Source organism: Asparagus officinalis, chromosome 2 (assembly GCF_001876935.1).
Source record: "Asparagus officinalis chromosome 2, Aspof.V1, whole genome shotgun sequence".
NCBI lineage: Eukaryota > Viridiplantae > Streptophyta > Magnoliopsida > Asparagales > Asparagaceae > Asparagus > Asparagus officinalis.
The window spans coordinates 10,156,805-10,184,203 of record NC_033795.1 but is presented as its reverse complement, the minus strand read 5'-3'; the positions used below and the strand labels follow the sequence as shown (position 1 = coordinate 10,184,203).

General features: G+C 44.2%; 1 protein-coding gene across 2 annotated transcripts; it reads left to right on the top strand.

The window, feature by feature from the left end:
• Positions 10,063–20,091, top strand: LOC109830209 (putative 12-oxophytodienoate reductase 11). 2 transcript variants are annotated; one of them, XM_020397404.1, is made up of 4 exons: positions 10,063–10,107; positions 18,351–18,622; positions 18,895–19,068; positions 19,354–20,091. In XM_020397404.1, exons 2-4 carry the CDS (start codon positions 18,352–18,354, stop codon positions 19,944–19,946), a joined length of 1,038 nt encoding a protein of 345 aa, XP_020252993.1. In that variant the 5' UTR covers positions 10,063–10,107; position 18,351; the 3' UTR covers positions 19,947–20,091. The 2 variants fall into 2 exon arrangements, with proteins under 2 accessions (XP_020252993.1, XP_020252992.1); XM_020397403.1 differs by lacking the exon at positions 10,063–10,107 and adding an exon at positions 17,656–17,728.

Sequence of the window (27,399 nt, the reverse complement as noted above, 5' to 3'; positions counted from 1 at the left end):
TTCGTCTGAAGTACGAACGCGAGGTTCGTCTGAAGTACGAACGCGAGGTTCGTCTGAAGTACGAACGCGAGGTTCGTCTGAAGTACGAACGCGAGGTTCGTCTGAAGTACGAACGCGAGGTTCGTCTGAAGTACGAACGCGAGGTTCGTCTGAAGTACGAACGCGAGGTTCGTCTGAAGTACGAACGCGAGGTTCGTCTGAAGTACGAACGCGAGGTTCGTCTGAAGTACGAACGCGAGGTTCGTCTGAAGTACGAACGCGAGGTTCGTCTGAAGTACGAACGCGAGGTTCGTCTGAAGTACGAACGCGAGGTTCGTCTGAAGTACGAACGCGAGGTTCGTCTGAAGTACGAACGCGAGGTTCGTCTGAAGTACGAACGCGAGGTTCGTCTGAAGTACGAACGCGAGGTTCGTCTGAAGTACGAACGCGAGGTTCGTCTGAAGTACGAACGCGAGGTTCGTCTGAAGTACGAACGCGAGGTTCGTCTGAAGTACGAACGCGAGGTTCGTCTGAAGTACGAACGCGAGGTTCGTCTGAAGTACGAACGCGAGGTTCGTCTGAAGTACGAACGCGAGGTTCGTCTGAAGTACGAACGCGAGGTTCGTCTGAAGTACGAACGCGAGGTTCGTCTGAAGTACGAACGCGAGGTTCGTCTGAAGTACGAACGCGAGGTTCGTCTGAAGTACGAACGCGAGGTTCGTCTGAAGTACGAACGCGAGGTTCGTCTGAAGTACGAACGCGAGGTTCGTCTGAAGTACGAACGCGAGGTTCGTCTGAAGTACGAACGCGAGGTTCGTCTGAAGTACGAACGCGAGGTTCGTCTGAAGTACGAACGCGAGGTTCGTCTGAAGTACGAACGCGAGGTTCGTCTGAAGTACGAACGCGAGGTTCGTCTGAAGTACGAACGCGAGGTTCGTCTGAAGTACGAACGCGAGGTTCGTCTGAAGTACGAACGCGAGGTTCGTCTGAAGTACGAACGCGAGGTTCGTCTGAAGTACGAACGCGAGGTTCGTCTGAAGTACGAACGCGAGGTTCGTCTGAAGTACGAACGCGAGGTTCGTCTGAAGTACGAACGCGAGGTTCGTCTGAAGTACGAACGCGAGGTTCGTCTGAAGTACGAACGCGAGGTTCGTCTGAAGTACGAACGCGAGGTTCGTCTGAAGTACGAACGCGAGGTTCGTCTGAAGTACGAACGCGAGGTTCGTCTGAAGTACGAACGCGAGGTTCGTCTGAAGTACGAACGCGAGGTTCGTCTGAAGTACGAACGCGAGGTTCGTCTGAAGTACGAACGCGAGGTTCGTCTGAAGTACGAACGCGAGGTTCGTCTGAAGTACGAACGCGAGGTTCGTCTGAAGTACGAACGCGAGGTTCGTCTGAAGTACGAACGCGAGGTTCGTCTGAAGTACGAACGCGAGGTTCGTCTGAAGTACGAACGCGAGGTTCGTCTGAAGTACGAACGCGAGGTTCGTCTGAAGTACGAACGCGAGGTTCGTCTGAAGTACGAACGCGAGGTTCGTCTGAAGTACGAACGCGAGGTTCGTCTGAAGTACGAACGCGAGGTTCGTCTGAAGTACGAACGCGAGGTTCGTCTGAAGTACGAACGCGAGGTTCGTCTGAAGTACGAACGCGAGGTTCGTCTGAAGTACGAACGCGAGGTTCGTCTGAAGTACGAACGCGAGGTTCGTCTGAAGTACGAACGCGAGGTTCGTCTGAAGTACGAACGCGAGGTTCGTCTGAAGTACGAACGCGAGGTTCGTCTGAAGTACGAACGCGAGGTTCGTCTGAAGTACGAACGCGAGGTTCGTCTGAAGTACGAACGCGAGGTTCGTCTGAAGTACGAACGCGAGGTTCGTCTGAAGTACGAACGCGAGGTTCGTCTGAAGTACGAACGCGAGGTTCGTCTGAAGTACGAACGCGAGGTTCGTCTGAAGTACGAACGCGAGGTTCGTCTGAAGTACGAACGCGAGGTTCGTCTGAAGTACGAACGCGAGGTTCGTCTGAAGTACGAACGCGAGGTTCGTCTGAAGTACGAACGCGAGGTTCGTCTGAAGTACGAACGCGAGGTTCGTCTGAAGTACGAACGCGAGGTTCGTCTGAAGTACGAACGCGAGGTTCGTCTGAAGTACGAACGCGAGGTTCGTCTGAAGTACGAACGCGAGGTTCGTCTGAAGTACGAACGCGAGGTTCGTCTGAAGTACGAACGCGAGGTTCGTCTGAAGTACGAACGCGAGGTTCGTCTGAAGTACGAACGCGAGGTTCGTCTGAAGTACGAACGCGAGGTTCGTCTGAAGTACGAACGCGAGGTTCGTCTGAAGTACGAACGCGAGGTTCGTCTGAAGTACGAACGCGAGGTTCGTCTGAAGTACGAACGCGAGGTTCGTCTGAAGTACGAACGCGAGGTTCGTCTGAAGTACGAACGCGAGGTTCGTCTGAAGTACGAACGCGAGGTTCGTCTGAAGTACGAACGCGAGGTTCGTCTGAAGTACGAACGCGAGGTTCGTCTGAAGTACGAACGCGAGGTTCGTCTGAAGTACGAACGCGAGGTTCGTCTGAAGTACGAACGCGAGGTTCGTCTGAAGTACGAACGCGAGGTTCGTCTGAAGTACGAACGCGAGGTTCGTCTGAAGTACGAACGCGAGGTTCGTCTGAAGTACGAACGCGAGGTTCGTCTGAAGTACGAACGCGAGGTTCGTCTGAAGTACGAACGCGAGGTTCGTCTGAAGTACGAACGCGAGGTTCGTCTGAAGTACGAACGCGAGGTTCGTCTGAAGTACGAACGCGAGGTTCGTCTGAAGTACGAACGCGAGGTTCGTCTGAAGTACGAACGCGAGGTTCGTCTGAAGTACGAACGCGAGGTTCGTCTGAAGTACGAACGCGAGGTTCGTCTGAAGTACGAACGCGAGGTTCGTCTGAAGTACGAACGCGAGGTTCGTCTGAAGTACGAACGCGAGGTTCGTCTGAAGTACGAACGCGAGGTTCGTCTGAAGTACGAACGCGAGGTTCGTCTGAAGTACGAACGCGAGGTTCGTCTGAAGTACGAACGCGAGGTTCGTCTGAAGTACGAACGCGAGGTTCGTCTGAAGTACGAACGCGAGGTTCGTCTGAAGTACGAACGCGAGGTTCGTCTGAAGTACGAACGCGAGGTTCGTCTGAAGTACGAACGCGAGGTTCGTCTGAAGTACGAACGCGAGGTTCGTCTGAAGTACGAACGCGAGGTTCGTCTGAAGTACGAACGCGAGGTTCGTCTGAAGTACGAACGCGAGGTTCGTCTGAAGTACGAACGCGAGGTTCGTCTGAAGTACGAACGCGAGGTTCGTCTGAAGTACGAACGCGAGGTTCGTCTGAAGTACGAACGCGAGGTTCGTCTGAAGTACGAACGCGAGGTTCGTCTGAAGTACGAACGCGAGGTTCGTCTGAAGTACGAACGCGAGGTTCGTCTGAAGTACGAACGCGAGGTTCGTCTGAAGTACGAACGCGAGGTTCGTCTGAAGTACGAACGCGAGGTTCGTCTGAAGTACGAACGCGAGGTTCGTCTGAAGTACGAACGCGAGGTTCGTCTGAAGTACGAACGCGAGGTTCGTCTGAAGTACGAACGCGAGGTTCGTCTGAAGTACGAACGCGAGGTTCGTCTGAAGTACGAACGCGAGGTTCGTCTGAAGTACGAACGCGAGGTTCGTCTGAAGTACGAACGCGAGGTTCGTCTGAAGTACGAACGCGAGGTTCGTCTGAAGTACGAACGCGAGGTTCGTCTGAAGTACGAACGCGAGGTTCGTCTGAAGTACGAACGCGAGGTTCGTCTGAAGTACGAACGCGAGGTTCGTCTGAAGTACGAACGCGAGGTTCGTCTGAAGTACGAACGCGAGGTTCGTCTGAAGTACGAACGCGAGGTTCGTCTGAAGTACGAACGCGAGGTTCGTCTGAAGTACGAACGCGAGGTTCGTCTGAAGTACGAACGCGAGGTTCGTCTGAAGTACGAACGCGAGGTTCGTCTGAAGTACGAACGCGAGGTTCGTCTGAAGTACGAACGCGAGGTTCGTCTGAAGTACGAACGCGAGGTTCGTCTGAAGTACGAACGCGAGGTTCGTCTGAAGTACGAACGCGAGGTTCGTCTGAAGTACGAACGCGAGGTTCGTCTGAAGTACGAACGCGAGGTTCGTCTGAAGTACGAACGCGAGGTTCGTCTGAAGTACGAACGCGAGGTTCGTCTGAAGTACGAACGCGAGGTTCGTCTGAAGTACGAACGCGAGGTTCGTCTGAAGTACGAACGCGAGGTTCGTCTGAAGTACGAACGCGAGGTTCGTCTGAAGTACGAACGCGAGGTTCGTCTGAAGTACGAACGCGAGGTTCGTCTGAAGTACGAACGCGAGGTTCGTCTGAAGTACGAACGCGAGGTTCGTCTGAAGTACGAACGCGAGGTTCGTCTGAAGTACGAACGCGAGGTTCGTCTGAAGTACGAACGCGAGGTTCGTCTGAAGTACGAACGCGAGGTTCGTCTGAAGTACGAACGCGAGGTTCGTCTGAAGTACGAACGCGAGGTTCGTCTGAAGTACGAACGCGAGGTTCGTCTGAAGTACGAACGCGAGGTTCGTCTGAAGTACGAACGCGAGGTTCGTCTGAAGTACGAACGCGAGGTTCGTCTGAAGTACGAACGCGAGGTTCGTCTGAAGTACGAACGCGAGGTTCGTCTGAAGTACGAACGCGAGGTTCGTCTGAAGTACGAACGCGAGGTTCGTCTGAAGTACGAACGCGAGGTTCGTCTGAAGTACGAACGCGAGGTTCGTCTGAAGTACGAACGCGAGGTTCGTCTGAAGTACGAACGCGAGGTTCGTCTGAAGTACGAACGCGAGGTTCGTCTGAAGTACGAACGCGAGGTTCGTCTGAAGTACGAACGCGAGGTTCGTCTGAAGTACGAACGCGAGGTTCGTCTGAAGTACGAACGCGAGGTTCGTCTGAAGTACGAACGCGAGGTTCGTCTGAAGTACGAACGCGAGGTTCGTCTGAAGTACGAACGCGAGGTTCGTCTGAAGTACGAACGCGAGGTTCGTCTGAAGTACGAACGCGAGGTTCGTCTGAAGTACGAACGCGAGGTTCGTCTGAAGTACGAACGCGAGGTTCGTCTGAAGTACGAACGCGAGGTTCGTCTGAAGTACGAACGCGAGGTTCGTCTGAAGTACGAACGCGAGGTTCGTCTGAAGTACGAACGCGAGGTTCGTCTGAAGTACGAACGCGAGGTTCGTCTGAAGTACGAACGCGAGGTTCGTCTGAAGTACGAACGCGAGGTTCGTCTGAAGTACGAACGCGAGGTTCGTCTGAAGTACGAACGCGAGGTTCGTCTGAAGTACGAACGCGAGGTTCGTCTGAAGTACGAACGCGAGGTTCGTCTGAAGTACGAACGCGAGGTTCGTCTGAAGTACGAACGCGAGGTTCGTCTGAAGTACGAACGCGAGGTTCGTCTGAAGTACGAACGCGAGGTTCGTCTGAAGTACGAACGCGAGGTTCGTCTGAAGTACGAACGCGAGGTTCGTCTGAAGTACGAACGCGAGGTTCGTCTGAAGTACGAACGCGAGGTTCGTCTGAAGTACGAACGCGAGGTTCGTCTGAAGTACGAACGCGAGGTTCGTCTGAAGTACGAACGCGAGGTTCGTCTGAAGTACGAACGCGAGGTTCGTCTGAAGTACGAACGCGAGGTTCGTCTGAAGTACGAACGCGAGGTTCGTCTGAAGTACGAACGCGAGGTTCGTCTGAAGTACGAACGCGAGGTTCGTCTGAAGTACGAACGCGAGGTTCGTCTGAAGTACGAACGCGAGGTTCGTCTGAAGTACGAACGCGAGGTTCGTCTGAAGTACGAACGCGAGGTTCGTCTGAAGTACGAACGCGAGGTTCGTCTGAAGTACGAACGCGAGGTTCGTCTGAAGTACGAACGCGAGGTTCGTCTGAAGTACGAACGCGAGGTTCGTCTGAAGTACGAACGCGAGGTTCGTCTGAAGTACGAACGCGAGGTTCGTCTGAAGTACGAACGCGAGGTTCGTCTGAAGTACGAACGCGAGGTTCGTCTGAAGTACGAACGCGAGGTTCGTCTGAAGTACGAACGCGAGGTTCGTCTGAAGTACGAACGCGAGGTTCGTCTGAAGTACGAACGCGAGGTTCGTCTGAAGTACGAACGCGAGGTTCGTCTGAAGTACGAACGCGAGGTTCGTCTGAAGTACGAACGCGAGGTTCGTCTGAAGTACGAACGCGAGGTTCGTCTGAAGTACGAACGCGAGGTTCGTCTGAAGTACGAACGCGAGGTTCGTCTGAAGTACGAACGCGAGGTTCGTCTGAAGTACGAACGCGAGGTTCGTCTGAAGTACGAACGCGAGGTTCGTCTGAAGTACGAACGCGAGGTTCGTCTGAAGTACGAACGCGAGGTTCGTCTGAAGTACGAACGCGAGGTTCGTCTGAAGTACGAACGCGAGGTTCGTCTGAAGTACGAACGCGAGGTTCGTCTGAAGTACGAACGCGAGGTTCGTCTGAAGTACGAACGCGAGGTTCGTCTGAAGTACGAACGCGAGGTTCGTCTGAAGTACGAACGCGAGGTTCGTCTGAAGTACGAACGCGAGGTTCGTCTGAAGTACGAACGCGAGGTTCGTCTGAAGTACGAACGCGAGGTTCGTCTGAAGTACGAACGCGAGGTTCGTCTGAAGTACGAACGCGAGGTTCGTCTGAAGTACGAACGCGAGGTTCGTCTGAAGTACGAACGCGAGGTTCGTCTGAAGTACGAACGCGAGGTTCGTCTGAAGTACGAACGCGAGGTTCGTCTGAAGTACGAACGCGAGGTTCGTCTGAAGTACGAACGCGAGGTTCGTCTGAAGTACGAACGCGAGGTTCGTCTGAAGTACGAACGCGAGGTTCGTCTGAAGTACGAACGCGAGGTTCGTCTGAAGTACGAACGCGAGGTTCGTCTGAAGTACGAACGCGAGGTTCGTCTGAAGTACGAACGCGAGGTTCGTCTGAAGTACGAACGCGAGGTTCGTCTGAAGTACGAACGCGAGGTTCGTCTGAAGTACGAACGCGAGGTTCGTCTGAAGTACGAACGCGAGGTTCGTCTGAAGTACGAACGCGAGGTTCGTCTGAAGTACGAACGCGAGGTTCGTCTGAAGTACGAACGCGAGGTTCGTCTGAAGTACGAACGCGAGGTTCGTCTGAAGTACGAACGCGAGGTTCGTCTGAAGTACGAACGCGAGGTTCGTCTGAAGTACGAACGCGAGGTTCGTCTGAAGTACGAACGCGAGGTTCGTCTGAAGTACGAACGCGAGGTTCGTCTGAAGTACGAACGCGAGGTTCGTCTGAAGTACGAACGCGAGGTTCGTCTGAAGTACGAACGCGAGGTTCGTCTGAAGTACGAACGCGAGGTTCGTCTGAAGTACGAACGCGAGGTTCGTCTGAAGTACGAACGCGAGGTTCGTCTGAAGTACGAACGCGAGGTTCGTCTGAAGTACGAACGCGAGGTTCGTCTGAAGTACGAACGCGAGGTTCGTCTGAAGTACGAACGCGAGGTTCGTCTGAAGTACGAACGCGAGGTTCGTCTGAAGTACGAACGCGAGGTTCGTCTGAAGTACGAACGCGAGGTTCGTCTGAAGTACGAACGCGAGGTTCGTCTGAAGTACGAACGCGAGGTTCGTCTGAAGTACGAACGCGAGGTTCGTCTGAAGTACGAACGCGAGGTTCGTCTGAAGTACGAACGCGAGGTTCGTCTGAAGTACGAACGCGAGGTTCGTCTGAAGTACGAACGCGAGGTTCGTCTGAAGTACGAACGCGAGGTTCGTCTGAAGTACGAACGCGAGGTTCGTCTGAAGTACGAACGCGAGGTTCGTCTGAAGTACGAACGCGAGGTTCGTCTGAAGTACGAACGCGAGGTTCGTCTGAAGAACGAACGCGAGGTTCGTTAAAAAATTGAGCTTGACGCTCACCTGAGTTGAACGCGAGGTTCACCTTAGAACGAACGCGAGGTTCGTTAAAATTGAGCTTGACGCTCACCTGAGTTGAACGCGAGGTTCACCTTAGAACGAACGCGAGGTTCGTTAAAATTGAGCTTGACGCTCACCTGAGTTGAACGCGAGGTTCACCTTAGAACGAACGCGAGGTTCGTTAAAATTGAGCTTGACGCTCACCTGAGTTGAACGCGAGGTTCACCTTAGAACGAACGCGAGGTTCGTTGAGCGCGAAGCTCGGTTAAAATTGAACGAACGCGAGGTTCGTTTGAGGTAACCACCTCCTTAATTTTCGCCATGAACCCTTAGGGTTTCAAACTGAAACCGCCGCCGCCAAACCCAAAAAACCTTTGATTTTTATTTTCAAAACAGATCCAGAATTGGAAAAAATTGAAGAAAAATCAAAGAAAATCCCAACGGCGATTTTTCAGTTACTGTTCATCCGAAAAAATACTTTACTGTTCATCCGAAAAAAAATTCGTTACTGTTCACCGAACATTACTGTTCATCCGAGAACATTACTGTTCATCCGAACCCAAAAATTGAATCTTTAACCAGAGATTTAAGATCAAAAACCCAATAAAACTTAAATCCCTAAGAATTAATCAAGGTGGCTCTGATACCACTTGTTAGATCTACATCATAAAACTTGAGATCTAAAACCATATAGCCATGATTAATTCAAAGAGATTAACAAAATCAAAAGAGAGCGGAAGCTTATACCTGAATCCATAGATTGATCTTTCTTTTGGGTTTTGGATCTTCTAACCTTAGGGTTTTCTCTATAACCGAATTTCTCTCTTAGATGGGGGTGAAGAGAATTAGAGAATGTTACCCTAGATTAGGGACCATAACCCCTTATTTATAGATGTTGTACTTTTGTAATTTAGCCCCTCAATAAATTACAATTACAACCTGGTATCTGCACATATAACCCCATGACTTATTTAAATACCAAATTAACCCAACTTAATTGATCACTTTAGTGGGTTATCCTGAAAGATAGCAATACACATTGATTAATCATATGTGCCCACAAATAGATTTATTAGATTAAATCCAACAGTTTTATCTTATAAACTGATTTGCAACCAATGGTCTTATTGCCGGCAGGTAAAGTTTCCAAGGACCAAGTGTTGTTGCGCGCTGAAGTGCATTTATCTCTGCTGCCATTGCCTCTTTTCATTTTAGATCTTTATTAGCTTGTGTGAAGGAGTTAGGTTCCTGAATTGATGAAATGATTGCAAGGAAGGCATGATGGGAAGGATTAAATCTTTTACAGGATCAAAAATATGAAAGAGGTAAGTAGGTACCTGAGATAACCAAACTCGAAGGAGACGAAGATAGATCATGTGTGACCAAGGCGTAATAGTAGTCGTTAAGATGACGAGATGCTTGTTTGCACCTCGAAGAGTGATGTATGACAGGAGGAGGTGGGGGTGACGGTGAGGATGACATTATAGGTAGAGGTGGAGGAGTAGATGAAGATGGAGAAGGTGTAAGTGGTTGGCCTAGAATGATAGGGGGAACATCAGAGCTAACATCAAGGACCGGTAATGGAAGAACAGTAGGTGTCGAATGAGACGAGTCAATACTTTGAAATGGAAATTTTCCTCATGAAATATGACATCCCGACTAGTGAAACAACAATGGTTTGCAAGATTTAAGACATGATAACTTTTTTTGGTATTGGGAGTAATGAAGAAAAATACATTTTCGTGCTTGAGGACATTCTTAGTGCTTCTGGTCAACTTGGTGGTCGTACTTGTGCTTTTCCAATGAAACAAAATCTAAAACTACAACCAGATGATAGTCCTCTTCTTACCAATCACGATGTCTATTTGGCGGACTTTTATATATCACCATTACTCGGTGAACATATTTGTTAGTCTTCTTGTTTTGATGATGTTTAACAAACAATTTACTTCTAATGTTGTTTGTCTAGTGTTTGTGTTTTCGTATTTATTCTAGGCAAACAACGAGTTGGAGGATAGATGGAATAGAGCTTCAACGATCATATCCAATGAAGGTTGGCGGAATAGTGGAGTGAAGCCTTACAATTCAAAGTTAAAGATCAAGTTCAAGCTTCATCCGCGAGATTACCAAGTCAAGCATATTGAAGACCAATCAAGCTTGGGTAAATTAGTTTAGGGCTTATATTATGTGTGTTAATACTTCAAGCTCAATATCACACACACACACACGTTTGGTTTGGTTTATCGTTGTTTTGGATTATAGACTTAACGATATTATTTTATATCTTTTATCAAGTTTATAAATCTATTGGAAAGTTTTCAAAACTTGTTTAAACTCATTTTGTCAAGATCAAACTTTTACAAGTCCATACTCATGTTGTTGATAATAGTGTATTGTAGTGGGTTTTAGTCCCACATTGCTTGGGAGAACAAACCTCACACTCCTCTACTTGTATAAATATATGTGCATACTCAATATTCAATTCAAGGGAAATTTACCCAAGATTCTCTCTCTCTTACTTTAACATGGTATCAGAGCTAGGGCTATTTCCCTTCCAATAAAATTTTTTTAACGCTTCTGCGTTCTTTTGCCAAATCTTGGCCTTATTGCTTTGCAGCCGTTTAATGTTTTTTTTCTACCAGATATTTTGGCATTGTCGCTTTGCGGCCTCTTAACGCGTTTCGCGTTCTCGTTTAAACCTTCGGGTTTTCATTCTAACCTTCGGGTTCTATTTTAACGGCATTGTCGTTTCAAGACCGTCTCTCGGTCTCAAATTAACGGCATCGTCGTTTCAAGCCGTCTCTCGGCCTCAAACGAACGACATTAGTAACAGCATCTCGACATCTTAACGTCTCAAGATTGCTGTTATGGCTCCTTCAGAGAAGATTCCCAAACCACATTTGCCCCTCAATGATCAAAGTGACTGGGCAGGGTGGTCCACCATTGTCACCAATGCCCTGCGTAGCGCTGGTTTGCTTGATCATCTCACCAGTACGGGACCAGTTCCACCGTCCATCAGCACTGTTGCTTCATCCAGTACTATTGCCTCTGACAGTGGTAATGTCGATCTTCAGACTGCTCGTGCTCTCTATGTCAAGGAGAGTTCAGAGTGGCAATTGCAGGAATTTCGTGTTATGGATTATCTCACTCGCTGTGTTGGCTCTGGTCTCACTGTCGAGATTGGCTCACTTCCCTCTGCTCGGGCCATGTGGACTCGTCTCACTGAGCATTTCACTGAGTGCTCGGGTGCACGGGAGGCATATCTTTTGCAACGCATTGCTCTATAACGCAAAGGTAGTTCATCTCTGCAGTCCCATTTTGGACAAATACAAGCTTTTTGGACAGAGTTACGCTCCATGCTTCCTGGACGTAATTCCACATATGAAGACTGGCTAGCCTGGTACGAACGACATGAGGTGCATCAACTGTTTCAGTCCCTTCCTGAATATTCAACTATGGCTGATCAACTACTTCATCAGCCTCAATTTCCGACTTTGGCCTCAGTTATAGGAGCTCTCACTGCTTATGAGACCCGGCAGCAGATAGCACGACTCAATTTGTCAACAGACACTCCTACCTCTTCACTCGAGACTGTTTTGTCTTTACCTGTCACTGCTCCTATTATGAATCATACTTCTCCACAGGCTCCCTCTCCACAGGCTCGATCTAAGCTCTCTTGCAAATATTGCAAGAAGGAAGGACACCGTATTAAGACATGTTTCAAGCTTCATCCTGAGTTACGTTCCTCAGGTATTGGTCGTGGTCGGCGACCCCCTCAGTCTCAACCCTCTCGCACACCATGATTGTTAGCCAATGCTATACCTTCTACTACTTCAGACTCTACTATTCAAGCTATTGAAAGTCTTCGCCGTCAACTTGATGCTTTCCAACATATCACCTTTACACCCGCCGCACAACTCTCTGGTATGCATTTTGCTGGTTCTTCAGCTAATCCTTCAGTCTCTGGTATGAATGATCTCTGGATTTTTGACTCTGGTTGTTCCTTTCATATGACTTGTAATGCCTCACTTTTATCCTTTGTCTTTACTTCATCCTCTCTTCCTCCTATCTACACAGCTGCTGGACAACCATTGTCCATTACTCAGTATGACTCTATTACCCCACAAAACGATCCATCTGGTCGTCTAACACTTGGTCCCGTCTATGTGGCTCATCAGTTGTGCTTGAATTTAATTTCTATTAGCTCTTTATGCATGGCGGGCTTGTTTGTCTCATTTTCTTCTGATACTTGTATTGTGCAGGATCCACAGACGGGCAAGACGGTTGGGGTGGGTCGTAGGAGGCACAAACTGTATTTTCTGGAATATCTTCACCTTCCAGAGTCCATACGTCCACGTTCTCTTGTTGCTTCTCTTTGTTCGTCAAAACCCTCTACCTCGCTTCCTGCCAATTTATGGCATAGACGACTTGGTCATGTGTGTAATAAAAGGCTGGAGAGTCTTATTCAGTCTGGAGTACTTGGTCCTGTATCATCTAGTTCTAGTATTGAGTCATGTGCTGGTTGCAAATTGGCTAAATTCACTGCTTTACCATTTAAAATGAGTACATCTGTATCCACTTCCTTATTTGATTTAGTACATTCTGATATTTGGGGGCCAGCTCCTTTGCCTTCTTCATCTGGCTACTTATATTATGTTAGTTTTATCGACGATTTCTCTCGTTTTACATGGGTTTACCTACTTAAGAATCGCTCTGACGTACTTACTGCTTATCAAGCCTTCACTGCTATGATTTTCACTCAATGGCAATCTCGTATTAAAGTTTTTCGTTCTGATTGTGCCAAAGAGTACCTATCCTCTGCCATGCGCTCTATCATGTCCTCTCATGGGACTATCTTTCAACAGTCATGTCCCTACACTCATGAGCAAAATGGTGTTGCTGAACGCAAACATCGTCATATCCTCGATACTGCCCGATCAATGCTCATTTCTTACTCTGTTCCTCGTCGTTTCTGGGCTGAGGCTATTCTCACCGCGACTCATGCCATTAATATCACTCCATCTAGCTCTCTTTCCGGTGCTACTCCTTATAGTCGTGTTTATACTCATCCTCCCCGTTATGATCTAGTTCGCGTTTTTGGTTGTCGATGTTTTGTTTTTCTGCCATCTCACGAACGTGATAAATTGTCTCCCAGAGCAGTTTCTTGTGTTTATTTAGGAATTAGTTCAGAACATCGAGGTTATCGTTGTTATGATCCCGCAACTCGTCGAGTTCATATATCTCGTCATGTTCAGTTCGAAGAGGATTCTCCATATTATTCTGCTTCTGATGACTTTAATTTCCTCCACTCTACTGATCATGCTTCCCCGTCAACTGCATCACCCACTTCTTCACCTCAATTTTCCTTTCGAGATCTCCCTAACATCTCTCCCTCTCCTTCTGTTGACTCTTCCTCACCCGAGTCTTCTCTTACACCATCTAATCCATATCCCGTGGACACAACTCTCACTCTAGAAAATACTGTTGATCTTCACGCACCTGCGCCAGCATCTCCCCCGCCTAAGGTTCCTCTTGCTCTTCGTCGAGGCAAACGCCCACATGTCATGCCTGCCCGATATGCTTCTGTTACTTCTTATTCACCTATCTTTCATAACTTTCTTGCTGCCATTCATACTATTGTTGAGCCAAAGTCCTTCCAATAGGCAGTTCAAATTCCAGAGTGGCGACAGGCTATGGCTGAGGAATTTCAAGCCTTTCAACAAACTCATACCTGGGATGTTGTTCCATGTCCTCATGTGATCTCTCTTGTTGGCAGTAAATGGGTTTATAAGGTCAAGTTTCGTCCTGATGGCACCATTGAACGTCGAAAAGCTCGTTTAGTGGCTCGAGGTTTTACTCAGCAACAAGGTATTGATTATGAGGAGACATTTGCTCCTGTTGCTCAAATGCCCACTATTCGTACTCTCCTTGCGGTCGCTGCTGCTCATCATTGGCCCTTATACCAGATGGATGTTAAAAATACTTTTCTTCATGGCTCTTTATCAGAGACCGTATATATGCAACCGCCTCCAGGATCAAATATTCCTCCGGGACATGTATGTCGCCTTCGCCGTGCTGTTTATGGTCTCAAGCAGGCACCCCACGCTTGGTTTGAGTGTTTTCGCGATGTCGTGCTCAAAGCGGGCTTTATAGAAAGTCATCAAGATGCTTCTCTGTTTGTTCGCACTACATCGCGTGGCAGGGTTTTATTACTCATCTATGTAGATGATATGATCATTACAGGTGATGATATGATAGGTATACAATACGCAAAATCTCAGTTGCAACAACAGTTCCACATGAAGGATCTTGGATCTCTTCGGTATTTTCTTGGTCTAGAAATTTCTCAAGGCCCGCGGGGTGTATTACTGTCTCAACAGAAGTATCTCTCAGATATTCTAAATCAAGCTGAGCTAACTGATAATACAACTGTCGATACTCCACTCCAGCAGAATGTCAAACTTTGCTCTACTGACGGTGAGCCTCTATCTGATCCTACCCGATATCAACATCTTGTTGGCCAGTTAGTCTATTTGTGCATCTCTCGACCAGATATCTCTCATGTTGTTGGTATTGTCAGGCAATTTGTTAGTGCTCCACGTTCTGTACACTATGTTGTCTTATTACGGATTCTTCGGTACCTCCGGGGTATTGTCAGGCAATTTGTTAGAAACAGATCGAGACGATAGGATCTACTCTCACACAACTCGTCAGTCTTATCAATGGAGGTGATAAACAAGGTGAATCTTCTTCAAAGTCTAAGAAAAAAATTATGAAATCCGATGTGGAGAGAGTGGATTCAGATCCCGATGAGGAGGAGGAGACCGTTAAGGTTGCGTTGCATCAAGGGGGTAAGAATTCTTACCAGAACCTAAAAATTAACTTCAAGGTGAAGATTCTTGTTTATGATGGGAGTGTTAATGTGAAGAAAATCGATAATTGGATCGAACGTATGGAGATGTATTTCACTCTCTACGGATATTCGCCCAAGGAAAAGATTATGTTCGTGACTTTGAAGCTTTCAGGGCATGCGTTGACGTGGTGGAAATCCTACTGCAAGCAGGAGAAGAAGGCGGTGTCGTGGAATAAGTTCAAGGAGTTATTGAGGAAGCAGTTCTACCCGATGTGATTCCTTGAAGAGCGTTGGTACAAGTGGTACGGCTTACGCTAAAGAGTCAATCAAACCGTTCAAGAATACACCACGGAGTTCCAGCAACAGGCGATGGTCCTCAATATTACGACAGAGGAATATTCTGTGTTTATAAAGTATATGGCAGGATTGAGCGATTACATCCGGAAGAAGATGAAGTTATTCACGGTCGAGACTATTGCAGAGGCGAGCGTGAAGGCTATTGTAATTAAGGGCAAGTAGAAGAAGGGCAACGAGACTAAGGGAGACTCCAAACAGACGGGAGGCGAGTCTAGTGGTTCCAAACATAAGGAGGAGAATAAGGGTAATCCAGGGAAAGCAGAACTGATTTATAGTCACTACGAGAAGACATGGCATGTTGCTGATCGGTGCTGGGAGAAGTATCCTCATCTCAAGCCAAGAGGATTAAAGAAGGAGGAGGAGAAAAAGACATATGTGATAGCTCAAGGTCCGAAAGAAGTCTCGGGGATAACAAAGCCCAACATCAGTCTCAACCTTATGGCAGAGAGACAGGCCACGAAGGAGGATGACGACCCGAGAGAGCAACTCTTTGTGCTTAAGTTGCAAGTAAAAACCAGTTTGGTTGATGCCATAGTTGATCCGGGCAGCGAGAAGAATTTGATATCCGAGGCCTTGGTTCAGAAGCTGTGTCTGAAGACAGTCAAGAATCTGAAACTCTATCCATTAGGGTGGATTCAAAAGGAGACGGGACTAAGTGTAGTTGATCAATACACTGTCAGATTTGCGCTCCATGAGTCGTGTATTGACGAGGTCACGTGCGACGTAGTTCCATTGGATGTTTGTCAGATGAAGTCGTCCTTTAGCTTCGTCGAGAAGCAACGCCTTTCGAGTCGATCCCGTGAGGCGTCGAGTAACTAGCCGAGTGGACTCGCTACGAGTCGTCTTCAAAAAGAGTATCGACAAGTATCGCCATTCGTATCAACATAAGAAGATGTCGACTCGACGGGTCGGTTACGCCAGGATCCTTTGTTGTTTTGACCGTCAATCTGACTTGAGCGGTGCATGCAGGGGGACATCTGTCTGTTCCTAACAAATGACCGTACTTTGATGACTGAAAACACCATAACATCAACTTTGTCTTTCTCGTGCAAAAGTGAAACATGTGCTAAGATTTATCTGTTCATAAAATCCTAATGTTTTATAATTATGGGTGATTTGAAGGAGGAATATCTAAACCCCCTTAATATTAATAACAACAATATTTTTATGTCAGGCCCTGGAATTCTCAGAATTTAGAAATAACGTAGCATAGTGGTAAAGAAATGGATAATTTAGCCCAGACTTTGAATTCCAGAAACTCATTATGAGTCGAAAATCAATGAAAAAGTGTTTTGAAAATGTTAAATAATTAAGATCCTAAATAAGTTTAGATTTATATGGGCCATGAATTCAGAGGTATTAACCTCTGATATGAGTTAGATTTAAATAGAATTGATATTAACCTTATAATTGTATTTTATACCATATAGGACCACTTTCAGATCAAGGGAATCATATAGGACAAATTTTCAAAACCGACCCTTTTGGGTTTTTAATTGCAAAAAACGACCGGTTTTGAAAATATTTACAAAAACCGACCTATTTTCAGCCAGGGGCTGAAAACAGGTCGGTTTTTGTAATTTTTTTTTGGGAAACTTCACGGGAGTTGAACTCCCGTGAAGTTTTTCTCATAACAAAACTTCACGGGAGTTGAACTCCTGTGAAGTTTGAGAATTTTTTTTTAAAAAACCGACCCAGTTTCAACCAACTGGGTCGGTTTTTATAAATAAGATTGAAATGGGTCGTTTTTTGCAATTAAAATCCCAAAGTGGTCGGTTTTGAAAATTTGTCCGAATCATATATAATCAGACTTCTCCATCTGTATAGAAGTAAGTACATCTCTCGAAAAACTCCATATTTCTCTCATTAATTAGTTCCCTCTACCTCTCTCTTTTAGAATATGCAACTCTTCCAAGCTTTTTTTATTTTAAATTCCTAAACCCCAGGAACAACTCTATATATTGATAAAGTAGAATCTCGAATGCAAAATAATTCCCAAAGAAAATCAATCCAAAACCGACCCAAACAGGGTTTGACTCAGTTCAGCCTGCGGGCCGTCAACGTAGACCGCCCAGCGGCCACCGCACCGTCCCATGACCGTCGGCGGTCCTGCGGCTGTTTTACGATTCTTTCGACGTTTGGATATCTTCTGTCTTACGATTCTTTCGACCGTGGCGGCTGTTTTACGATTCTTTCGACCGTCGGATATCTTCTGTCTTCTTTTGTCCGTCGCCTTAAGAGCTGAAATAGGTCGGCGTAGTTGAATTTACAATATTTAGTATAGCATGCACGTGCGAAGTGGAAAGAAAGAGTTCAACCTTGAATTTGATTCTCACGTTCAAAGGCAGCCTTAGCTTCGTAGAAGCACCTGAATATTAACGTAGCCCGCGTTTTATGCTTTAAAAAAATGAAAAAGAAAAGGGGAGGCTGCCACTAGTTAAATAGAAGAACAACTCATCCTCGCATACAGAAAGAGGCTGGGGGGAGAGAGAGAGAGAGAGAGAGAGAGAGAGATGGAAAAAATGCCACTGCTTACTCCACTCGAGATGGGCAGATTCAATCTCTCTCACAGGTTAGCCTCTGAATATTATTTACATCTGAGGTTCTATTTTTTCCTAAATTATTTTGCATTTTTTTTGTTGGCCTTTAAAATTCATGGGATACGGTGAGTGAAATTTAGGAATTACTACATTTCATGGGATACGGTGAGTGTTAGATTAGAAAAAATCTCAACCACACACTAGATAGTTAACCGTTCTTATCAAAAGTATTGATCTCTTCACTACTTTTTTTGAAGCGGAGAAGATCCAAACCCGTTTACTGGTCGGATGATATATATTAGGACTATACTGTGATAAATAGAACACATGTAAACTTTTCTCTTATCTTTGTGTGAAACGGATAAATTGCTCGAATGGAAACAAGAGACTAATGTTTTTTTTTCCTAAATGACGTATCTACCATAGTTAGGCTAAGTTAAAAACTATAATCCACAAGGGAGAGTCATCTTGAAGTTCCAAAGTTTATTTCCATGTCCAAGTTCGACTTGTGATTACCATTGCCTCACTGAGTTAAATAGTTTTTAAATTCCTCGTTGATGGGATTTGAATCGGTGTTGCTCTGATTCCACGTTAAAGGTTTCATTTCCGCCGATACTATAATTTCGTACGCTAGACTAAATTTGAGAATTTCAGGATGGTTTTGGCGCCATTGGGAAGATTAAGATCGTATGATAACGTGCCTCAACCACATGCAATATTATACTACTCTCAGAGAACTACAGAGGGGGGTCTTCTCATTAGTGAAGCAACAGCCATTTCAGAGACTGCTAGAGGCTACCCTCATACTCCAGGTATTTGGACCAAGGAGCAAGTTGAGGCTTGGAAACCAATTGTGGACGCTGTGCATGATAAGGGTGGGATCTTCTTCTGTCAAATTTGGCATACAGGGAGAGTTTCAGATTATGGTATATATCGTTTCTTTCTTCCATATATTTAGGTGTTAGTTGCCCATATATAGACCCCCTGCATTTATTTCACTTTGGAACTTAACTACCCCTGTGGTTTCATTTTTTCTGATAGACCCCTGAGTGAAATTTCACATCGACCCCTTGGGAAGAAAAGAGAATTTTTGTACACGTGTAAACTGTAAATTAGGAGGATACAGGTTACATATGAGCAATTTACCTAAGAATAGATCATATGTTTCTAAGCGTACAGGTAAATGTTTGTCCTGTAGGCTATCAACCAAATGGCCAAGCTCCAATCTCCTGCACAGACAAGCCACCATCACCTACAGTCTTGTATGATGATATCATCAAAGAATACTCCCCTCCAAGACGCTTAACAATTGATGAGATCCCTCAAGTCATCGACGATTTCAGAATAGCTGCAAAAAACGCCATTGAAGCTGGTAAGTTCAGCAACTCAGTTCTTCACTTGTCAAAACTACGTGGTTGTTCAGTTGACAGGAAATAGAGTCACAGCAGCAACTGTTGCAGTAAAATTTCTATTTCCAATGTTTGGTTACCAACACGATAATTGAAAATGGTATTCGGATTTTCAACTATTGGGGGAAAAAATTCAGCATTTTCTGCAACAAATGTTGCATGTAGCTTTTTATGTATGCAATGTTTATTGCATTTACATTTGCAGCATACGAGACAACACCAAAACCTTGCATCATGAAAAAATACAGGTTTCGATGGAGTGGAGATTCATGGTGCCCACGGCTACCTCATCGAACAGTTCATGAAAGACAGTGTCAACGATCGAGCAGATAAATACGGTGGTACCCTAGAAAACCGCTGTCGCTTCGCTCTAGAAGTAGTCGAAGCCGTTGCCGACGAGATAGGATCTGATCGAGTGGGGATCAGGCTTTCGCCCTTTTCAGACTACGAAGATTGCTATGACTCTGACCCTGAAGCTCTAGGACTCTACATGGTTAACTCACTGAACAAATACGGTATTGTATACTGTCATGTCGTTGAGCCAAGGATGTGTGTTGTTGAGGGCCGGTACCAGATTCCTCATCGAGTATTTCCAATGAGGGAGGCTTTTTCCGGAACTTTCATCGCCGCCGGAGGTTATGATAGGGAGGAGGGGAACAAGGTGGTGGCTGAGGGGTATACTGATCTCGTGGCTTATGGGAGGTTGTTTTTATCTAACCCTGACTTGCCTAAGAGATTTGAGTTGAATGCTGACTTGAATGAGTACGATAGGTCTGCCTTTTATACTCATGATCCTGTTGTTGGATACACAGATTACCCATTTCTTGAACAGACTTGTTAGATTTCTGTGATATGGGTTCTCTGACCCTGTTTTTGGATATAAAGATTACCCATTTCTTGAATAAAGTTGTTGGGACTTGAATATAACGGCAATGGAATTTTTATGTCTTCGCTGACAAATGGTTGAAAATTTGTAATATGACTTTTATGGGTATGAATATTGATTGAATATGTTTCTTTTTAAGTTTGAGCGTAGCAGTGCTACATTCTTATGTTTCTAACCGATGAGTAGTGGTTCAACAAAGTAATGAGGGTATTCAGTGATAATCAAACAACAATAACCTGAAGAATTGGCAAACAGCTGAAGAAAACAACCTAGAAATCCAGCCAGACAGACTGGCGGTCGACCGCGAGTCAGCGGCGGTCGACCGAGAACATGCACAAAGGTCAGGAAGAGCTGGGAGCTGAAGGCGGTCGACCGCCACGGTCGACCGCGTGGACCCTGTAGGATTTTTGGGCTCTGTCGTTTGGTTCGGTCGACCGCCGCGATCGACCGTGAGTTTCCTGTAGCCGATTTGTTCTCTGTCGGGAGTGTTCGGTCGACCGTGATACTTGCGCGGTCGACCGCAGGCTGTTTGGGCTGGGCTTTAGGTTTTCAACCCGGTTCGTTTTGGAGCTGATATATAACTCTAATCCTGATTAGTTAGGGTTAAGCAAGGACGATTTTGAGCAGTCTTTTGGAGAGGATTGATGCATCCAATTGTGGGAGATTTGTGAGAGATCTAGAGCTTTGTTTTAGGGTTTGATCGGTAAGATTTGCAACTCTATTTGTATTATCTTGATTTCTAATAGTAAGAACTCCCCTCTCCTTGCCCCGTGGACGTAGGTAACTTGCCGAACCACGTAAATAGTTTGTTCTTACTGTGATTGTGATTTTCTTAGTGGTTATGATTTATCTCGAGTTATTGTTCGTATCGCCTCGAAGCTTCCGCCGCGCACAACAATTGGTATCAGAGCTCCGAGTTGGACTTGGGAGCTTGTTCGAAGGATTCGCTGTTGGATTCTTATTTGAAGAGTTAAATCGACAACATGGGAGAATCAAGCACATCAAGTTCGTCTCTTACGAAGACGATACATAGTTTGAGCATCAATAACACGAAGATTGATGTTTTGAAGTTCGACGACAAGATCAATTTCGGATTGTGGAGGTGTCAAGTGATGGATGCGTTGGACGCTCAAAACTTGGAAGAGACTCTTGAGTTGTAAGAGAAACCTGCTAATATGGAAGAAAAGATTTGGAAGAAGATGAATAGTAAGGCGTGTGAAGTTATTCGGTCATGCTTGACGCCGGATCTTATTTATGATGTGATGAACGAGACGTCGGCGAAGAGAATGTGGGAAACACTCAATGAGAAGTATCTTACGAAGAGCATTGAGAATCGACTTCACTTGAATAAGATGTTTTACCAGTTAAAGATGAAGAGGGGAGTTTCCATCAGGGAGCATATTAACAACTTCACGAAGCTACTTTCAGACATGACCAATGTGGATATTCATGGTTGAGGATGAAGATAAGGCGATGCTACTTTTGTGTTCATTGCCTAAGGATGATTATGGCACATTTGTTCTCACTATGATTAATGGAAGAACTACTATTATCTACAAGGAGGTGACCTCAGTTTTGATGAATTATGAGTTGAGGAAGAGTGTTGATGAGTCCTCCGAGAAGGCATCGGGAGATGCATTAGTAGTTCAAGGCCGTGGTTCAAACCGAAGCAGGAGGTCGCAGTCTAGAGGTATACATCATGGGATTCGTAGGAATCAATATGTTTTTTTGTAAAGATGATGGACATTAAAAAGTTGAATGCCCAAAGTTAGATCGAGCTAAGAAGAATAAGGGAAAAGTTGTACAAGCTTCAGAGGTGAATGTTATCAAGACTAGTGATAACAATTCAGATTCAGTTTCTTCAGGCTATTCATTATCTGCACTACCATCAGTTTGTGATGCCGACTCTACAGAGTGGATGTTGGATTCAGATGCTTCTTACTACGTTTGTCCTAGGAGGGATTTGTTCTCTAGTTTTCAGGAGTTGGAAAGAGAGGATGTCGTGCTCATGGGTAATGGACATGCATGCTCTATTGGTGGTATTGGTACTATTTGGATTAGGATGAGTGACGGGATGATGCGAGAGTTGGATGAAGTGAGGTTCGTTCCACAATTAAAGATGAACATCATTTCACTTGGAGCTTTGGAGGCAGCAGACTATAGGGTGACCTTGGTGGATGCACGTTTGAATGTCACATTGGGGTCCATGATTGTGATGAAGGGCGTCAGAAGGAGCAATTTGTATTATTTGCTCGGAAGCACGGTGATTGATAGGGAGCTGACGACTTCATCAGATTCGGCTAGACTATAGTGTTGTTTGATGCTGGGTTATTTGATTGGTAATGTCGTGCATAGGTTGTTGAGGAGTGTTTTGACCTGCAGTTTGAAGTCCTGTGAACCCATTGGTATGAGCAAGAAGAACGGGATGGAGTTTGGCACTTCTATCCATCATTCGAGGGGTCTTCTGAGGGGTGTTCATTCAAGCATTTGGGGGCCTACCAAGAGAGCATTATTGGAAGGTAATAGGTATGTGGTTTTCGTAGTTGGGGATTGTTCTAGGCATTAGTGGGTTACAACCAAGTCCCGTTGGTGTGAAGTCCTAGAAGCCCGTAACAGATGGAGAAAGTGTGTTGATAGAAAGGTAACCCGACATTCTGATTATGGTAGGGGTTCTTTCTTGCGTTTGTGTCGAGCTCACGGCAATTGGAGACACTTCATTGGTGTGGAAACTTTGAGGCGACGTGATGAGATGGCAGATTTGGGGAGCTGTTCCTTGCTGGAGGAGGATCGACGTTTGATGTCGAGCATTGCCATTGGTGTGCGGGCTACGACATGTTTGGGCCATCTTATGCATAGGTTGCCGACTGCTGCATGTAGAGATTTTAGATCTGGTGGAGCTGCTTCAGATTTTGGGTTGCGTCGGATGTTTGCCTACCCAACACTTGGTCATATCGTGGATGTGAGATTTGATCCGATAGCACATTTTGGAGTCAGAGGCGTGTTTGATTATCAGGTATTGGCTTCTGACTTTGTTCTGAGCAGGTATGTCACGTTTGACTCTCGGCAGGTGGAGAGTGATGATCAGATATTTGGGACATCGCAGTGGGTGGAGAATGATGCTACTCCACGTTGGGTGGAGACTCCAGATCATACTGCATCATTTGTGATTCCAGTTAATGGGAATAATAAAAAGGATAAAAGAGGGCTCAAGGCTTTTTCTTTTTCTTTTTCTTTTTTCTTTTTTCTTTTTTCTTTTTTCTTTTTTTTGGGGGGGCTCACGCCAAGGGACGTGACACATGGGAAGGGGGTTAGATGTAAAACCCTCAAAATTTGGGGGTTTTTTCTGAACATAAATTTTTAAGTGGTTCATCTGTAAAACACCAAAAGTTAAGGTATTTTCTGAAATTAACCCTTATTTGGATATCTATAAGATGGTAGCATGTCTGTCTTTTAAAGGCGCATGTTTCAGCTGTCCCTATTTATGAAGGAGTTAATTGCACACAGAAGCCGGTAGGAGCACTTCGAAACTTATTGTTTCTACCTATAGATTTCACCAGGGTGGTCTATGTGTTTAAAGTTGCAAAACACGAAACTACAGAGGGTGTATGTGCAACTTACCCTTTATCAAATTATGGAGGGACAGGCATCCAAGAGCCACAATGACTTCTAGAGAAATTGTTGTGTATAAAAGGGCGGATATACAGATAGTGGGGGCACTTGGGGCACGTGCCTCCCCGCACATTCCAAAAATAATAATAATTTTTTTATAGGAAAAAATAAGAGATTGGTAAAAGGCTCAAATATACCCAAATCCAAGCTCAATATCTATCAAAAGTATATATAACTCCATACATTCATCTGCAGATTGCAATGGGCCCGCGATTTGAGCAAAAAAAAAAAGGCCTTGTTAAGATATTAGGCCGTTGCATCTTTCATATTTTTCAATTAATCCCTCAAATAATTAAATTGCTATGAGATTCCCCAGTTCATGGGTTACTTAGAAATTAGTCCCTCAAATAATTGAAATTGCTATTAGTTGCCCAATTCTTAAGTTAGTTTGAAATTAATCCCTCAAAGCAAGTGTGAAAGTAGCAATTCTCGGGAGATTAGTCCCTCGATTCATTAAAATTGTTCGCAGGTTCCTACATCCTCATAAGTTTTTTTTTTAAATTAATCTCTCTAATGACTAATTTTACTCTTGATTGAATGGATTAATTTCAATAAATAAAAAAATTTAAGGGATCTAATAGCAATTTAAATAATTTGAGGGACCAAGTCAAAATATGAAAGATGTAAGGGCCTAATATACACAAAGTTTAAAAAAAAATCCTAAAAATCTCTGCTCTCACCATGTATAATTTGACTATATGGCCGCACAGTAAAAAAAATTTCTGGTTCCGTTCCACTGTATTGTTGCTCTTGGAAAACCCTCGTATTCCTTGAAGATTCAAGATGAATGCCCCTCTCAAAAGAGAAATAGAAGTACCTTTCACAGTAACAAATAAAGTTGTGCAGGGTTCAGAGAATCCGAGATGCCGAGGAATCAACACATCGATTTGTAACAGTTATAAGAAAGAACGTAGTGACAGAATATAATATTAGTGCAGCGGTGGTGGAAGAAGTTTCGTTGTCGGTCGACATGGAGAAAGAGAAAGGAGGGTTGGCGGCTAACTGATCGGGAGAACAGGGAAAGGAGATAGGGTTAGGTCTCAGATCTTTGAGCCTCTGATACCATGAAGAGATAAAAGGAAGAATATAATTTTTGAATTGAATTGATATAAGGAGAATACAAGAGTATTTATAGATCTCACAGGTAGAGACCTATTAGGTAACAACTATACATGGTAAGTAGATTACAATGTAACAACTATACATGGTAATAAGATAAACAATGATGGTAGGAAATATTATATTCAATCAAATATTATATTCTGTCACGTAGTACATAGATTTTGCAAAGAAAAAAGAAAAACCAACATAAAGATACATGTATCAGAGCCTTGAGCCTGACAAGTATTCTTTGTTTTTATTTGTGCATGTCATTAGCACTTCACGTAGTGCTCTGCTCAATCCCTCTTCAAAGACTATTTGCCTTGTTTGCTGCAAGTATTGACCTTGATTCCCTAGAACAAAAGAATTAGAATCTATCAATAAACAACAAATTTACAGAGAATTTGAAACTTTACAAGTGTTTGAAGAACAAGCAAAGATTTTACCTACACTGGGAATCAGGTTACGATTACTTTGGATCTCCTTTTCTCCTGTATTATGCAGATACGCTATTATCAAGTACTTCTTTTTCAATAATAAAACAGAGGGCTTGAAAAAAAAATACTGAATAAAGCTACGGGTGTAGTGAAACCAAAATCTAGCAGAAAAACTGTAGGTGAATCCTCCAAACCTATATTTGATCCCTTCTCAGTCCTCACACACCAAAGCTTTCTAAAACTTCGCTCGTTACTACATTTGATCCCAACTCGCACGCTAAAATAAACAACCAAAAGAAAATGGGGAAGTTTCCTAACCTACGAAAGGGAGATGAACGCAGAGAAACAAGATTAAGGAAAAATGACTTCATTCAATAAGAAACTAGAGTTCCTAGATGTCCAAAAGAAACCACGAAAACAAGCTATGCATAGGAGAGAGGAGCGAATGGAAGTTAGGAACCCATAAATATGCTTTCTAATATGATATCACATGACTTCTGCTGATCTAACGATTGGAAGTCCTTCCTTCACAAATTAGACTGGTAATACAGAAGAGATGCACATTTAGAAACCATGTAATGCATGAACGTCTGTGAGTAATGAATGAATTAGGGATCTTCATAAGTGAAGTTGAACCATGGCAAGATATGACTAGTGCAAATTTCATTCCAGGATCCTTGGTTCACCCTTCCTTTGTAAAACACAGTATTATTGCAAATATATGGTTGGTCTAGGTTCCTTCCCTGTTAACAATATCCAAAATTTACTGTAATATGCATGAATCTTTCTTGGGCCAAAACGAATGATTTAGAATGTAAAGCCATTGAAAATTCGTTAGGGAAATCCTAGTCCATGTTCTTCCCCCATTTAGTCTTAAATGAAGTAGTCATATGGTCAGCCTGACTTCAGATGGGATTGTCGGATCAAGTTCCAACAATTATACAGACCCGACGACAGGTTTGGGCTTTAAGCAATTATGGTTCCTTTTGGCTAACAATATGGTGATTAAAGTAAATGAGCCCGTTAATATTCAGGAAGATCAAAAAACGGACTTCATGAATAAAAACAGTGTATATTGGTGTACTAACGACTAACGTAGTTCAAAAACTAAAAGGCCAATGTTCAAGTCATGAAAAGACCATAAGCATTTGAAACTATATTCAGTTTTCCTGAAGGTGGAGAGGGATGTTATATTTGTTTTTTATATTTTAGAGAAAAGGTGAAATTTTCAAATCAGGAATTCATGCTTTTAAATGGAGCTTGCAAAGTTCAAAAATGAGTTTAACATTCCATTCTTATCTTCTAAGGATTTCTAATGAAACATAGGTCGGACACAGCTTTCGGGTTCAGTTAGCTAATATTAGACAGCCTATTAGTTTGATTGGCATGTTATCCAACCACTCACAATACTTTGTAATTGAAAGGTACTGTTTGAATGGCCTTGATCATTTGAATTTAAAAAAAATTTATATGAAGATATTCTATCCGGTAGTCTTTTCCCCCTTAAAGAATTTAACCATATAAGAATCAATCTTTTACTAGGGTATACATTAAAGCAAAACCAAAAAATTTAAAAACTCACCTGAGGATGACTCCTCATCTTTCTCCTTCTCGAAATTTCTTGACACGTGACATATCATCTCATCTGCACATTTAAATGGTATTATATCTCAGCGCAATATCTTTAGTAACTAATTCAAATCACAAATAAAATCAAATCCTCTCATTTAGGCATTTCTTTTCAATATATGGAAAAAATATACATTTCGGTTTTCTTTCAAAAAACGAAAAATCTATTTATGCTGAAATTCCAATTTATTTTTCCTATCACTTTTCTCTGATTATCAGGTAATTTCTTGAAAAACTAAAAATTTTATTTATGCCAAAATTTCAATTTATTTTTCTGGTCACTTTTCCTGTCTCAATGTTTTACATTCCGATCATCGGGTAATTAATTTAACATCATCCAATATTTATGCTATTTTAATTTATATATTTATTTCTTAATTTAATAGGTTTCGAATTTTTTATTTTTCAGATTGTCGATTTTTAATTCCTACTCCGAATTATTATTCTCATCTCTAAAAAATACATCAGGTAATTAATCTAGTACCATCCAATATTTATGTTATTTTAATTTGTGTAAAATCTATTTATGCTAAAATTATTTTAATTTGTGTAAAATATATTTATGCCAAGAA

Bases quoted from the DNA above. Each gene is read 5' to 3' on its own strand.
- LOC109830209 (XM_020397403.1), top strand. From the start codon at position 17,670: ATGGAAAAAATGCCACTGCTTACTCCACTCGAGATGGGCAGATTCAAT. The intron at 18,623-18,894 runs GTATATATCGTT...TTTGTCCTGTAG, and splicing joins AGGGAGAGTTTCAGATTATG to GCTATCAACCAAATGGCCAA. The intron at 19,069-19,353 runs GTAAGTTCAGCA...GAAAAAATACAG, and splicing joins AAAAAACGCCATTGAAGCTG to GTTTCGATGGAGTGGAGATT.